The following is a 13,848-nucleotide window of genomic DNA, read 5'->3' as shown; positions in this document are numbered from 1 at the left end:
CAGACTGATTTTGTCCAAATATGTCACCTACCCACATTCTCCAGAGATGCTACCTGACCCACTGAGTTACTCCAGCACTGTGTCCTTTCATCTTAAAACCAGGTGCCAATGCTGCTGGTCTGCACCAGCGAGCCCTTCTCCACCAGCTGCCAAACCGTTGCAGCTCACCTTGAGGCCCCTGGCCAACTGCGCTTTCTTCAGGCCACGGCCACCGACAGGACCCACTTGGTCACCATGAAACTCCCTCCCCTCTCACCAGCTGCTGTTTATTCCTGTCGGCCACCAATCCGTCCACTCTACCCCTGCCTCCTGCGATTCCCCTGCAGTCGCCGACATCTTCCGAAGATATCGACGACTCCGGGGGAGAAGGAGGAGGCAGCAGCGCAGAGGGGGGGGGGGGGGGGTGCAGCAGAGGGGGAGGGAGCAGCAGAGGGGGGGGGGAGCAGCCGAGGGGAGAGCAGCAGCAGAGTGGACAAAGCGACAGGAGGGCGGGACAGTGGGGGAAGAGCAGTGGAGTGAACAAAGAGACAGCAACAGGAAACAGGGTAAACTGGCGTGTGGTGAGTGTGCCCCATGGTGCCCGAACATGTCCTCTGAATAAGCATTTTCAGTCAAAGGCTACAACGTGAGCCGCATGAACAGCCTCGTCAATTGGACGGCGCGCAGATGGTGTACAATGCCTCGCTTGCTTGCGACTCTTGCCTCCCTCGTTCTCGCTCCCCTTCCTGATGTCGCACCGCCAGTGGCCGAACCTGGAAGAGCATCGAGCCTGGGCGATGCTTTTGTATCTGTGAAGTGGACGGAAAACCGTCACCATCCTCCTGTTGCTAAATTTATGTTTCTTACTTTTATTAAGCCCGTGGATCACAGTAAAACCCACCCGCCCCTCTCCAAACCCGCTGGATCCTGACCAATGGCTGCAAAGCATTCAAATCCCTCTGTGTTGCAAACTCAGGCTTGGCCGAACTTGTCTGATTCTCCATCCAGTCGCATTTTCAAATTTCCCTTCAAAGTAGAGTTGCCAAGGAAAATGTTTCAGGAAGAATCAGTGGTTTCTGTTCACATTGCTCTGAAATGATTCTATAAATGTGGATGTAATAACAGGTTATTCAAGAAATGGGACCACCTATTGTGAATTGTTTACACAAGTTGCCTATTAAATAAGTTTGGGAGTGCCTGTAATTAGGTGTCAAAAATTGGGCGTTCTATTTTGAGCTAGCTACTGAGGGCAATGTAGAAGCACCTTGCATTGGTGCACACTTTTATGGAGTTAAATGTAGAATTCACATTTACTCTCAATAAATGTTGTAGATTCTGAACTCTTGATATTCCATTAAAAAGTCATCAACCCGAAATGATGAAAATGTTGAAAACTCACATGGTGCCTAAACTGCTGAATTATTTCTAGAACGTTGTTTTTAATATAGTTATTCTAGTTGCTTTGTCCGGAACACAGATCTGGCACAAAGACTATGGAAAATGACATAACATTTCAGAATTAAGCACTTCAGAAGTTGAATAAAACTCTACGCCAGTGATACTTACAGAGTTAGGAACGGGTTCTTGGAATGCAATGCTCATTTCGTGACAATACAGATATAACAAGAGACGTTCTGACTTCTAAAATAAGGGAAAAATAAGGGGAAAAGGTTATAAAAATGAATTAAAATCTGAGTTCTATATTAGTCTGCACATCACGCAATTGAAGTAATGGGACTTTGTTTGCAATAGAATTGAATAAATCTGACCATTTTAATTCTAACATTTGAGAATTATAAACAGAAGTTCTAACACATCTGACTCCTTGAGCATTATCTACCATTCAGGGAGTTCACAGGTGATAAGACTCAGAGACACAGCATGGAAACATCCTTCGGCCACAGAATCCGCAGATTGTCAAATACATATCTACACAAATGTTACATTAATCACATTCTCTACGTATTCTATGGACTCCCCCCAGATTCTACTACTCACTTACACACCAAGCATACTTTACAGTGGCCAAATAACAATCTTTAGGATGTGGGAGGCAACTGGAGACCGGGGAAAAACCCCATGGTGTCACAGGAAGAAGATGCAAACTCCACAGACAGCACTGGAAATCAGGATTGAATCCTTCTATCTCAATTTAATTTTCTGCCTTTTTCTCCATATCCAACGAGCATCCGAAACAGGCTGAAGTAATACGAGAGAGTTCTGTGTGCGACTAAAATTTCAGAATCTATCCAATTTAATGATAGTTCTCTACCAACTTCGCAAGAACTGAAAAAAAGGTAATATCCATTTCATTATAATTAGATACAAATTATAAACTAGAGTGCAGGGGCCAATTCCTGGGCATTCCCCAATTAACCCAGACTCTCACAGCACTAATTCTGACATTATACATTGTGTTCTCTTCCCCATTAGCCAAATCTTATCCAGACTGATACTTTATTCAAGATCAAGTTGATATTCAGTTCTATATCCTTCACATGTATTAGGTTCCTCGGTAAAAAATAATAACAACTTGACAATTATAGTATCCACCACCAGTATTTACTGCCCATTCAACACCATTATGCTGCAATAAATATTGGGTACAAAAGGGGAGGAGGGACGAGGTAGGAAAAAAGAGACGGAAAGACAGATCGAGACGAATTAATGGTAACTCACCCTCTGGTCAACTGGGGCCAAGCTTGGGCCAGTTTTCCCCTTCTTTATGTGATGCAAATTATCACAATCATACTCTACTTCTGGTTTGGACAGGTCACGACAAAACGTGCAGATCCACTCCCCACTTAATTCCGAAAAGAAAAAATCAGGGTCAAAAATAAATTTTGGCATTAATTTGTAAGTGCATGTATTAGCAGTTCCAGCAGACATCACTAACTTACTAAACAGCCTAACCAGTCAAAGGGATCAAAAATTAGGAGTCCTTGGTAAATAATTTAATTGTGCCAAGTAGTTGTGCCATCCCACCCTCGCACAAAAACAAATTCCGCAGTTTTTAAAAAGGCCAGAAACAGCATCTGCATGGTATCCTTGTACCCACAGAAAAGCTGAACAGTGTACGGTATGGAAAATAAACCCACAACACATGTGGAGTTAGTTTATCGACTCGTTCAATACATGACTAAATATGAATAGAAATTGAGAACCTTTTTAAATACAGGCTTACCATGTTTAAAAACTCATTTTTAGAGAATGACAAGTGCACATTTTCCCATGTTAAGGTGAATTAGATTGGCAAATTGTAGGCAACAATTGCCTTCAGCAATGGATAAAATGCTATCCATTCTATTATTAGTTGACCATGCTTGTATCAGAGAAAGGAAGTGAGATGCATGTTAATTGAGGAAGTCTAGGCTTTGCAATCAGGATGCTCCCTTTTTGTGTTTATTGTTACCATCTGACAGATTGTTAACATCCAGTTTCATTCCTAATGGGAAAGGGAAATTGTATGGAATAAAACTAGATATGTACACCGATCGACCAAAACATTATGACCTGATGAGCCAAAACATTATGACCACCTGCCTAATATGCTGTTGGTCCTCCTTGTGCAGCAGGGTGAGATGCACTGTGTATTGTGACACATTCCTCCCGTGACCACCATTAAAATTGTGCCACCGTAGACCTTCTGTCGGTTCGGACCAGACGGCCTTTATCGCCCTCGCGCATCAAGGAGCTTGGGCATCATGATCAAATATCAAATCACTCTCATGAGGGGGTCAAGGAAAGAGCATTCACGTCAATAGACCAATAGGTGCAGGAGTAGGCCATTCGGCCCTTCGAGCCAGCACCACCATTCAATGTGATCATAGCTCAATCAGTACCCCATTCCTGCCTTCTCCCCATACCCCCTGACTCCACTATCCTTAAGAGCTCTATCTAGCTCTCTCTTGAATGCATTCAGAAAATTGGGCTCCATTGCCTTCTGAGGCAGAGAATTCCACAGATTTACAACTCTCTGACTTGAAAAGTTTTTCCTCATCTCCGTTCTAAATGGCCTACCCCTTATTCTTAAACTGTGGCACCTGGTTCTGGACTCCTCCAACATTGGGAACATGTTTCCTGCCTCTAACTTGTCCAACCCCTTAATAATCTTATATGTTTCGATAAGATCCCCTCTAATCCGTCTAAATTCCAGTGTATACGTCGCGGCCCTGTTTCCACCAATCTTTCCACTACGATGCACAAGAAGCCATTGTATGCAGAAGCCGAGAAGTGTGTTCAGCTCAGGTTGAACAATTTCTAATCTTGTGATGCAAACTCGATAAGAAGACTGTCATGAGAGTCATCACTGGTAGAGAATTATCACTGGAATGCTTTTATCAAGGTTTGAGCCTGGCTGCCTGTGCTCACAAATATACCCAGCGCATCTGCATATTTCTAGAAAACGCAACTATAAAACAGACAAACTCTTGCTAATCCAGACCAACTGCTTGCAATATGCTTTGCAAAATTGATGATTCTATACCAGACTCCTTATAGAGTATGAAATTGTACAACCTGAAAGATCAATTCTTCCTTGCAAGCTGTGGACAGCCATAAAACTGCGCCAAAAGTTATTGATGGCAGTCACAAAATGCTGGAGTAAGTCAGCGGCACAGGCAGCTTCTCTGGAGAGAAGGAATGGGTGACATTTCGGGTCGAGACCCTTCTTCAGACTACCTTCGATTTAAACCAGCATCCGCAATTCTTTCTTACACAAGTTATTGGTGGCAATCTATTGCGACTTTTAGTACACATGGATGATTAAAGCAATTCCATCAGCAGAGTTACTAATCAAACCCTACAAATGCTTCAACAAGCTTAACAGCAAGTTGCAGATAGTCCACAAAAAACACTCATGCTGTTTTACCAGGAAGCACACTTCTGGATATTTGAAAAACATTGATACATTGCTATAACCACAGAAAGAAATGTAATGACGAAGACTCACCTGGGGAAGCTGAGAAGTGTAGGTACATGACAAGCTAGATGGAAGACCTTTGGGCACTTATCACAACACAACAGATCTCCTCCGTTCTGACACACTGCACACCAATCTTCATTGGGGTCATCATCCTTATTGTTGTTGTTATCACCTCCAACACGTGGTGGACGATGTGTAAAGTTGCGGATTGGAGACTTTCCATTAAAGGTAATACCCAAATGCCTGCAGCTTCCAGTCCTGTTGAAGCCTTCAATCTTAACATGGTTTTCTATGTTCCGAAGCCCTTCGATATCAGTCTCGCTCTCAGAATGCAAATTGTTGGAAAGAGGTGGCGTCAAGCTGCTTTCTGGACTGCTCATCTAAATTTGAAGGAAGTTTGCAAGTGAATTATTTTCTCATCAAATGTTTCAAACTAATTTTATCAGTCTAAATTAATTTTGTGTCCCATTGCCTCACTGAGGTTTCTGAAGCCTATACTATTCCCTGTTCAAATATGTAGGAAGTGAACCTGCTTTCATTTTTGACATTCCCAAGTCTGCCCTGAGAAATAGTAAATCTGCCCCAGATGAACATTGCTTCGGATTCCCATCTTTCTTGCGGGGAAGCGTTCAGTCTCTCTTTTGCACTGCACACCAAAAAATGTACAAGGGGAACATTAACAGCAAATACTTAGTTATTTGGACCCACGCTATTCAAAAATAAAGCCTCGTCAATTTGTTGGTGGCCCGTTCTTACAACAAAATCTATTCAAGGTCGCTTGTGACGAAAGGAACAGTAATATTTATGTAGTGTATATTTGCTCATACATAAATGCAGTGTAAGAGAGAACAGTAAATTGGAATTGTATCTCAGAATATATCTCTGATGCCTGCAAAGATTCCCGTCAGTCAATAATGTCTACATATAGAGCCAAAAGTAGAATTTCCAGCAACAATTAGTGCAGTAGTTTTTCAACCCCATAATTTAGTTCTCTTCCCCGAGTAACTTAATCATTTATATTAGTGTCCAGCTGGATTTTGCACCTCAGGCAGTTCCTCAGGATTGATGACGACTTGCTTCCATTCCTATTTTGTGGGTTCTGAAATGGCTAACGAGATCAATGCAAGAACCACAGAATCTTCCAGATTAGATGGGGTAGAGAGCTGGCAGACCAAATGAGCACGTGGTTAGTTTGTGCAGTGGTGTGTTCCTTTTGTCATTCATTTGTGCACACTCAACCATCTAGTCTTTCTGCTGTCATGTCCCAGAGGTTCCCAAACAGCGAGTGGAGTTGACGCAAGTTTTCAAGGAAGCAATGAGAACATGGAATACGTGTCTCTGTCCACCTGGTTATCTTCTCACACACAGGGCTGGGAACAGAGTATCTGTTCTGGAAGTCTGGTGTTGGGAGCATGAACAACATGGTCAACTCAGAGTGATTAGGGCTCCAGGTGTTAAAGATGTTAACCTGGGAAAAGACACTGCATTTTGATTTATTTTCTTTCCAATAAGTTTGATGTATTTGGCAGAATGTATTGGTTGCATTTTTCGAAAGTCTTAGGTCAGAGATAAACTTATACAGCATGGGAATAAGCTCCTTGGCCCAACCTAACCATTCCAACCAAGCTGACCTATTTGCCTGCATTTTGGCCCACATCCCTCTAAATCCTTCCTCCATATATCTGTCTTGAGATGCCTGTTGTAGCGGTCCAGGTATCAGAAGCACAGGGAAGGGCAGGAATCACTGCTACCTGGCAACTATCCTTGAAGCCTTGACCTTCTAATACCGTATCCTCAATTAACCAAAGGTTATGCTGGTGCATTGAAAGAGGTGACAAATTTTATCATGGTGGTGCTGTTGCCAAGAGATGCCTCGCAAGATACGGAAAGTTATCCGCTTCTTCCATAGTCTTGAATCATTATCATTGAAAGGAAATGTGGTGCAGATTGGTACAGATCTTGGTCTTGGTGTGAACTGCAATGCCCAACATCTTATATACTTAAAAAAACAAGCCAATAACATTTTGGAGCTCGTCCTACAAGTGAGTATCAACACAAGTTCCCTCGACGACTGAGGATTGGGATGACTGCTTCTGGAATAGGTGCCTTAGGTTGAACAGTTTCCCATTAATTCTGTAGATTACTTCCACTTCCCCAAGGAGGTTTGTTGGAGGAGGGGTGCAGCTTGGTGATACATTTGGGAAGTCAATTTGGAGGAGGACATATACAATAAATGATAATGCCCCCGGGAATGCTGATGACCAGAGACCTAGGTGTACCAGTCCATGGTTTCCTAAAAGAGGCAGTACAAGTTGATAGGAAGGTGACCTTCATTGGTTGGGGGATTATGTTGCAATCTTATAAAACTCTGTAGACACATGGATCCACAGATACTGGTTTACACACAAAAAAAAATCTGAAAAAAGGTTCTGACAGAACGTTAGGTTGAACTCAGGAGTATTGTGTGCAGTACTGGTCACCATACTGGATGCAATTGCACTGGTGAGAGATTCACCACAATATTGTCTAAATTGAAGAACTTCAGTTGCACAAATAAATTGAATGGACAGGGCTTGTGTTTCCTGGAGTTAAGGCCGAGGCGTGATCTGATAGAAGTCTAAGGTGAAAGGCATACCTTAGGTAGACAGTCACCAACAGGTATGGATATCCAAAACAAGGGGGCATTGGTTTAAGGCGAGAGGTGGGAATTTTTAGGGGATCCGAGGGACAAAGTTTAAAAAAAACCAGAATGGTAGTATTCTGGAATGCACTGCTAGAGGTGGTAATTAATCAGATACAATTACGATAAGAGGCATTCAGACAATTAAAGACTGTCAAGGTGCCATGTGCAGTGGGTGACAATTTCCTGTATTTTTCCTGAAGTTTTGTCACACACTACTACAATGAAATATGCACCACCAGCTATCTGAAAATACAAAAATGTTTTGATACTCTGGAAAGTCAACAGCAAACTGGAACAGTTTTGTAAAATAACTTTGCTGTGTAACAATATTAGATAAGTTTGTAATACATCAATAGGCTTTCTGCAAGTTAATGGTTAATCATCATAATTGACATTTTAATGCAACACATTAAGTAATATTAACAAAACATGTGTTTACAAAATTACTGCCGCCTTAACCTTGATTGTCAAGCATATTATTGTCACTATAAAAAGATGCATGATCTTGATTATATCACAAGTATTTAAGGTTTACCATGCAAGCACTTCGTCGGCCATCTTCCAAATGCTCATGCTTTACAGAAGCTCCGGAAAAACTACACACATCATCCTCTGTGCCTGGCTCTTGTTTCACTTTGAGGTACTCTGTTCGGAAAACAGAGATCCCCTTCTCTGTTAAGTGAGCTCTACCAGAGGAGCTGCAGCTGCAACAAAGCACGAGCAATTAGAAATTAATATTAACCATGTTACAGTAATATCACTCGTCAGGTCTATGGCATTACACATTTAAAAATAAAGTACGTTGGGCGATATCACACCTTCAACTGTGCTCTTCTTTGCAGAAAGATCTATACCAGAACATCAATTTGCTCTCTTTATAAACAACTTAAACAAGTCAAAGTCTGCTTCTGACCTACACTGTAAACAGGGTAGCGGAAAATAAATTTGCCACAATAATTAACTATGGCTCAATCAAAGACGCAGAAAGCATCACAAATGTTTATAGTTAGATTAAATTGACGTCAAACTCCACCTGCACAATCCATAACAAATCCTGGTGTCTGGATTTTTCTCTGCTTTGATCTGATCCAAATTAAAATAAGTAATATTATCCTGTTTCAAGTGAATTCTTCTCATAACATGGTGGAAAATTCCAACATTAACTCAGTTTCTCAAGAAATGCACTTGTTGCAAATGCTATTTTCAGGAGGCTAAAGCCAAGATTGAAAACAACACGGTAATTTCAGCCGAAAGAAGCACTGACAAGTTTAAACCATCAAACAACTTACCTGCCTCTGCTGCCAGTACTGGAGGTACTCGACGGTCTGACTGGGATATGGGAACTAGCCATCACGAATGCTGCAACTGAAAAAAATTGAACACTCTTTCAAATATTAACAGAAGCTACGAATTAGCTGCAAGCAAGAATCAGAACGTCATGCACTTCAGAGAAGGGACAGCTTTCAGATTGCATTGCCATTTTTTTAGATTTATTTTTTAGATTTAGAGATACAGCGCAGAAACAGGCCCTTCGGCCCGTGCCGCCAAGCGATTCCTGCACATTAACACTATCCTACACCCACTAGGGACAATTTTTACATTTGCCCAGCCAATTAACCTACAAACCTGTATGTCTTTGGAGTGTGGGAGGAAACCGAAGATCTCGGAGAAAACCCACGGAGGTCACAGGGAGAACGTACAAACTCCGTAGACGGCACCCGTAGTCAGGATCGAACCCGAGTCTCCGGCGCTGCATTCGCTGTAAGGCAGCAACTCTACCGCTGCGCCACCGTGCCGCCCTGATTTGATTCTGATATGAATGGCAAAGCTGCACCGAAAGATGTCCTTATGGCTGTGGTATATCAACATGGGCCAAGTATAAGCCTCAATGCTGCCCAAATCCTTCCACCTTAGCTTTGGTGTTGTGCCAAGATCAGTATCATTAAATGTTAACGCATCATTGTCATCAATTGGTAACTCTCAAATAATGTCCTCAATTTGTCATTAAACATTTATATTTCACTATAACTCAACATTTAATTTAATAACTGTTTTAGTCCATTCCACTCTCCAAATTGGATTTTGTCCTAAAGAACAAGTGAGCAAAATAGGTTTTGAGGTTCAATTTATGCAGCACATAGTAGCTTATCCTTTGAGTACTAAAAGCTATGCTTTTAGATATACCTTCTGAGAAACAAGATTAAAACAAGATTGTTCCAATGATATATTTTGCATAAAGTTGAAAAATAACATCATCATGCTACCTAGGGTAATAACAAATCTGGTCGTAGATGTAGAGGGCTTGGCAAGTTTGAATATTACACAAAATTTGGGAGACAGTGAGGAAGTCTGTCAAAGGCCAAAGTAGGATACAGATCACCTACAGGTGTGGGTGGAGAAATGGCAAATGAAGTTTAATCCGAACAAGTTCGGGGTGTTAAACTTTGGGAGGTTGAATGCAAGGAGAAAATATACGTGGCAAGATCCTTAATAGCATCGATGTACAGAGGGATCTTGGGGTCAAAGTCCAAAACTCCCCGAATGTGGCAACACAAGTAGACGGAGTAGTAAAGAGAGCATGTGGTATGCTTGCCTTCATTGGTTGGGATTTGAGTATAAGAGTCAGGCACTGACATGCAGCTCGATAGGACTTTGGTTAGGCTGCATTTGGAATATTATGTTCAGTTCTGGTCACCTCATTGCATGCAGTACGTGGAGGCTTTGGAGAAGGTGTCGATTACCAGAGGCTGCAAGAGATTTACAATTTAAGAGATTTATCAGAATGCTGCCTGGATTAGAGGGTATGAGCAACAAGGAGAGTCTGGACAACCTTGGATTGTTTTTCCTGGAACGTCAGTTTAGTTTAGAGATACAACGTGGAATCGGGCCCTTCGGTCCACTGTTTCTGCACCGACCAGCGATCCCCGCACATTAACACTATCCTACACACTAGGGACAATTTATAATTATACCAAGCCACTTAACCTACAAACCTGTACGTCTTTGGAGGAGATAGAATTTGAATCTTTGGAGTCAGATAGAAGAATATAATATTACAAGAGGCATTAATGGACAATCAAAACCTGACATCATGTCAGCAGAAACATTGTAGCCAGCAGGGACTATTCCTGTACTGTACTGTTCGATGTTAAACTACGAAGGGACGATGAAAAAATAAGTCAGCAGGTTTCAACTTGTGCGGCTTCCTTTCTTGTTGCCATTGTTGTTTGGGGCATGGTATACTTATCTCTTGGTGGCCAAAGAATTGAATCAAGCATTTCAATAAGCATTTTTATTTTCCCTGGAAGGGTCATATCAGGAATTCAAACAACTAATCAATATTGTGTACTGAAATACAACGTGAATTCCTTCCACTCAGGAGCAGGCTTATTCGCTTCTGAATTTGTAAAAGGGAAACAAAGAAACACAGAAAATAGGTGTAGGAGTAAGCTATTCGCCCTTCGAACCAGCTCTGCCATTCAATATGATCATGGCTGATCATCCAAAATCAGTACCCCGTTCCCGCTTTCTCCCCATATCCCTTGATTCCGTTAGCCCCAAGAGCTATAGATAACTCTGTCTTGAAAACATCTAGTCAATTGGCCTCCACTGCCTTCTGTGGCAGAGATTTTCATAGATTCACAACTCTCTGGGTGAAAAAGTTTTTCCTCATCTCAGTCCTAAGTGGCCTACCCTTTATTCTTAAACTGACCCCTGGTTCTGGACTCTCCCAACATCGGGAACATTTTTCCTTCATCTAGCCTGTCCAATCCCTTAAAAAATGTATATGTTTCTATAAGATGCTCTCTCATGCTTCTAAATTCCAGTGAATACAAGCCCAGTCGATCCATTCTTTCATCATGTGTCAATCCTGCCATCCCGGGAATTAACCTGGTTAACCTAAGCTGCACTCACTCAATGGCAAGAATGTTCCTCCTCAAATTAGGAGACCAAAACTGCACACAATACTCCAGGTGTAGTTTCACCAGGGCCCTGCACAACTACAGAAGGACCTACTTTCTCCCATACTCAAATCCCTCTTGTTATGAAGGCCAACATGCCATTTGCTTTCTTCACTGCCTGCTGTACCTGCATGCTTACTTTCAGTAACTGATGTACAAGGACAGCCAGTTCGCGTTGCACCTCCCCTTTTCCAAAACTGGCACCGTTCAGATAATGATCTGCCTTCTTGTTCTTGCCACCAAAGTGGATATCCTCACATCTGCCATGCATCAGCCCACTCACCCAATCTGTCCAAGTCACCTTGCAGCCTCATATCATCCTCCGCGTAGCTCACACTGCCACCCAGCTTTGTTTCATCTGCAAACTTGGAGATGTTACATTTAATTCCTTCGTCTAAATCATCAATACATATTGTAAATAACTGGGGTCCCAGCACAGAGCCTTGTGGCACCCCACTAGTCACTGCCTGCCATTCTGAAAAGGACGCGTTAATTCCTACTCTGTTTCCTGTCTGCCAACCAATTTTCTATCCATGTCAATACTCTTCCCCCAATATCCCGCACTCTAAATTTGCACACTAATCTCTTGTGTGGGACCTTGTCAAAGGCTTTCTGAAAGTTCAGATACACCACATCCACTGGCTCTCCCTTATCCATTCTACTCGTTACATCCTCAAAAAATTCCAGAAGATTAGTCAACCATGATTTGCCCTTCATAAACCCATGGCAGACTTTGACCGATCCTGTCACTGCTTTCTGAATCCGCTGCTATAACATCTTTAACAATCGACTCAAGCATCTTCCCCACTACCGATGTAGAACTAACTGGTCTATAATTCCCTGTTTTCTTCCCCCCCCCCCCTCCCCTTTCTTAAAAAGTGGGGTTACATTGGATCAGTTCCTGTGGACTGGAGGGTAGCCAGAATCGAGAGAACTTTGGAAAATGATCACCAATGCATTCACGATTTCTAGGGCCACTCCTTGAGTACTCTGGGATACACACCATCAGGCACAGGTATTCTAGGATACACACCATCAGGCCCTGCCTTCAGTCCCAACAGTTTATCTAACACCATTTCCTGACTAATGTCAGTTTACCTAACGCCATTTCCTCCCTTCAGTTCCTCCCTCCCACTTGATCCTCGGTCCCCTCGTATTTCCGGGAGATTGGTTCTGTCTTCACTAAGGAAGACATAAAGTACTCGTTTAACTGTTCTACATTTCTTTGTTTCCCATTATAAATTCAACCGTCTGATTGTAAGGTACCTATATTTGTCTTCACTAATCTTTTCCTTTTTACATATCTAAAGAAACTTAGTCAGTTTTTATATTCCCCGCAAGCTTTCATTCTTGCTCTTTTCCCCCTCTTAATTAACCCCTTTGTGGAATTCTAAATTTCCCCCAGTCCTCCCGTTTGCTGCTTCCACTGGCCAATTTATAATACCTCTTCCTTGGATTTAACATTATCCTTAATTTGCCTCGTTAGCCACAGTTGAGCCGCCTTCCCCGTTTTATTTTTTCGCCAGACAGGGATGAACAATTGTTGTCATTCATCCATGCGATCTTTAAACCTTTCCATTGCATATCCACCGTCAACCCGTTAAGTATCATTTGCCAGTCTATCCTAGCCAACTCCCGTCTCATACCATCAAAGTTACCTTTCTTTAAGTTTAGGACCCTTGTCTCTGAATTAACTGTATCACTCTCCATCTTACTTACAAATATAAATCAAGCAGTCCTCAAGTATAACATATGCAAGCAGTTCGACTAAAATGAATTGCTATGGAAGGAGCTGAATGGAACGTCTGGGATTCATTATAACCCTTTGTGTGGCTATCTTTTATCAGCTACTGTAACAGGATGCCATTCAGTGGATTAATTACAGTGAAACCAACTGCTGTAACATGAGAAAAGCAAATAAATGATAAACAGGATATTGATGTGGAAGTGCTCATGAAGAAGGATTCTGAAATTTTAAGTAATGCAAAAATACATCAATATAATATGACAGATGATATATTCTATGAATATCCTATTGCACTGAACAATGTTTTCCCTAATAAGGTACAAGCTGAAGAAATTACTATCACATTATCTATTGGTCCACTTTCTAGAATCAAGAGTTCTAACCCCTTGTCTGGCTATTTTTTATCAACTACTTAACAGGATGCCACATGGTGGACTAATTACAGTGAAACTAATTGCAGTAAGGAAACAGACCTTGCAGACCAACTCATCCAATTGCCTACCCGCAATAGTACCATTTACATATTCTGGCCCAATATCACTTCAATCCTTTC

At 41.9% G+C, this 13,848-nt stretch overlaps 1 protein-coding gene across 2 annotated transcripts in view; it reads right to left on the bottom strand.

Moving 5' to 3' along the window:
- The window catches only part of trim33 (tripartite motif containing 33), a 96,904-nt gene that overhangs the window by 19,866 nt on the left and 63,190 nt on the right, over positions 1 to 13,848 (bottom strand). For both annotated transcript variants that reach the window (XM_078420577.1, XM_078420578.1), the window contains exons 13-17: positions 8,876 to 8,951; positions 8,122 to 8,290; positions 4,931 to 5,283; positions 2,659 to 2,782; positions 1,546 to 1,620 (exon numbers count right to left, since the gene is read on the bottom strand). In XM_078420577.1, the coding sequence (XP_078276703.1) occupies positions 1,546 to 1,620; positions 2,659 to 2,782; positions 4,931 to 5,283; positions 8,122 to 8,290; positions 8,876 to 8,951 (797 nt within the window). The remainder of the gene's footprint in view (positions 1 to 1,545; positions 1,621 to 2,658; positions 2,783 to 4,930; positions 5,284 to 8,121; positions 8,291 to 8,875; positions 8,952 to 13,848) is intronic.

The sequence above is a fragment of the Rhinoraja longicauda genome, chromosome 24, assembly GCF_053455715.1.
Source record: "Rhinoraja longicauda isolate Sanriku21f chromosome 24, sRhiLon1.1, whole genome shotgun sequence".
Lineage (NCBI taxonomy): Eukaryota > Metazoa > Chordata > Chondrichthyes > Rajiformes > Arhynchobatidae > Rhinoraja > Rhinoraja longicauda.
The sequence above is the reverse complement of the archived record's forward strand: the minus strand, read 5'-3'. Positions and strand labels throughout refer to the sequence as shown.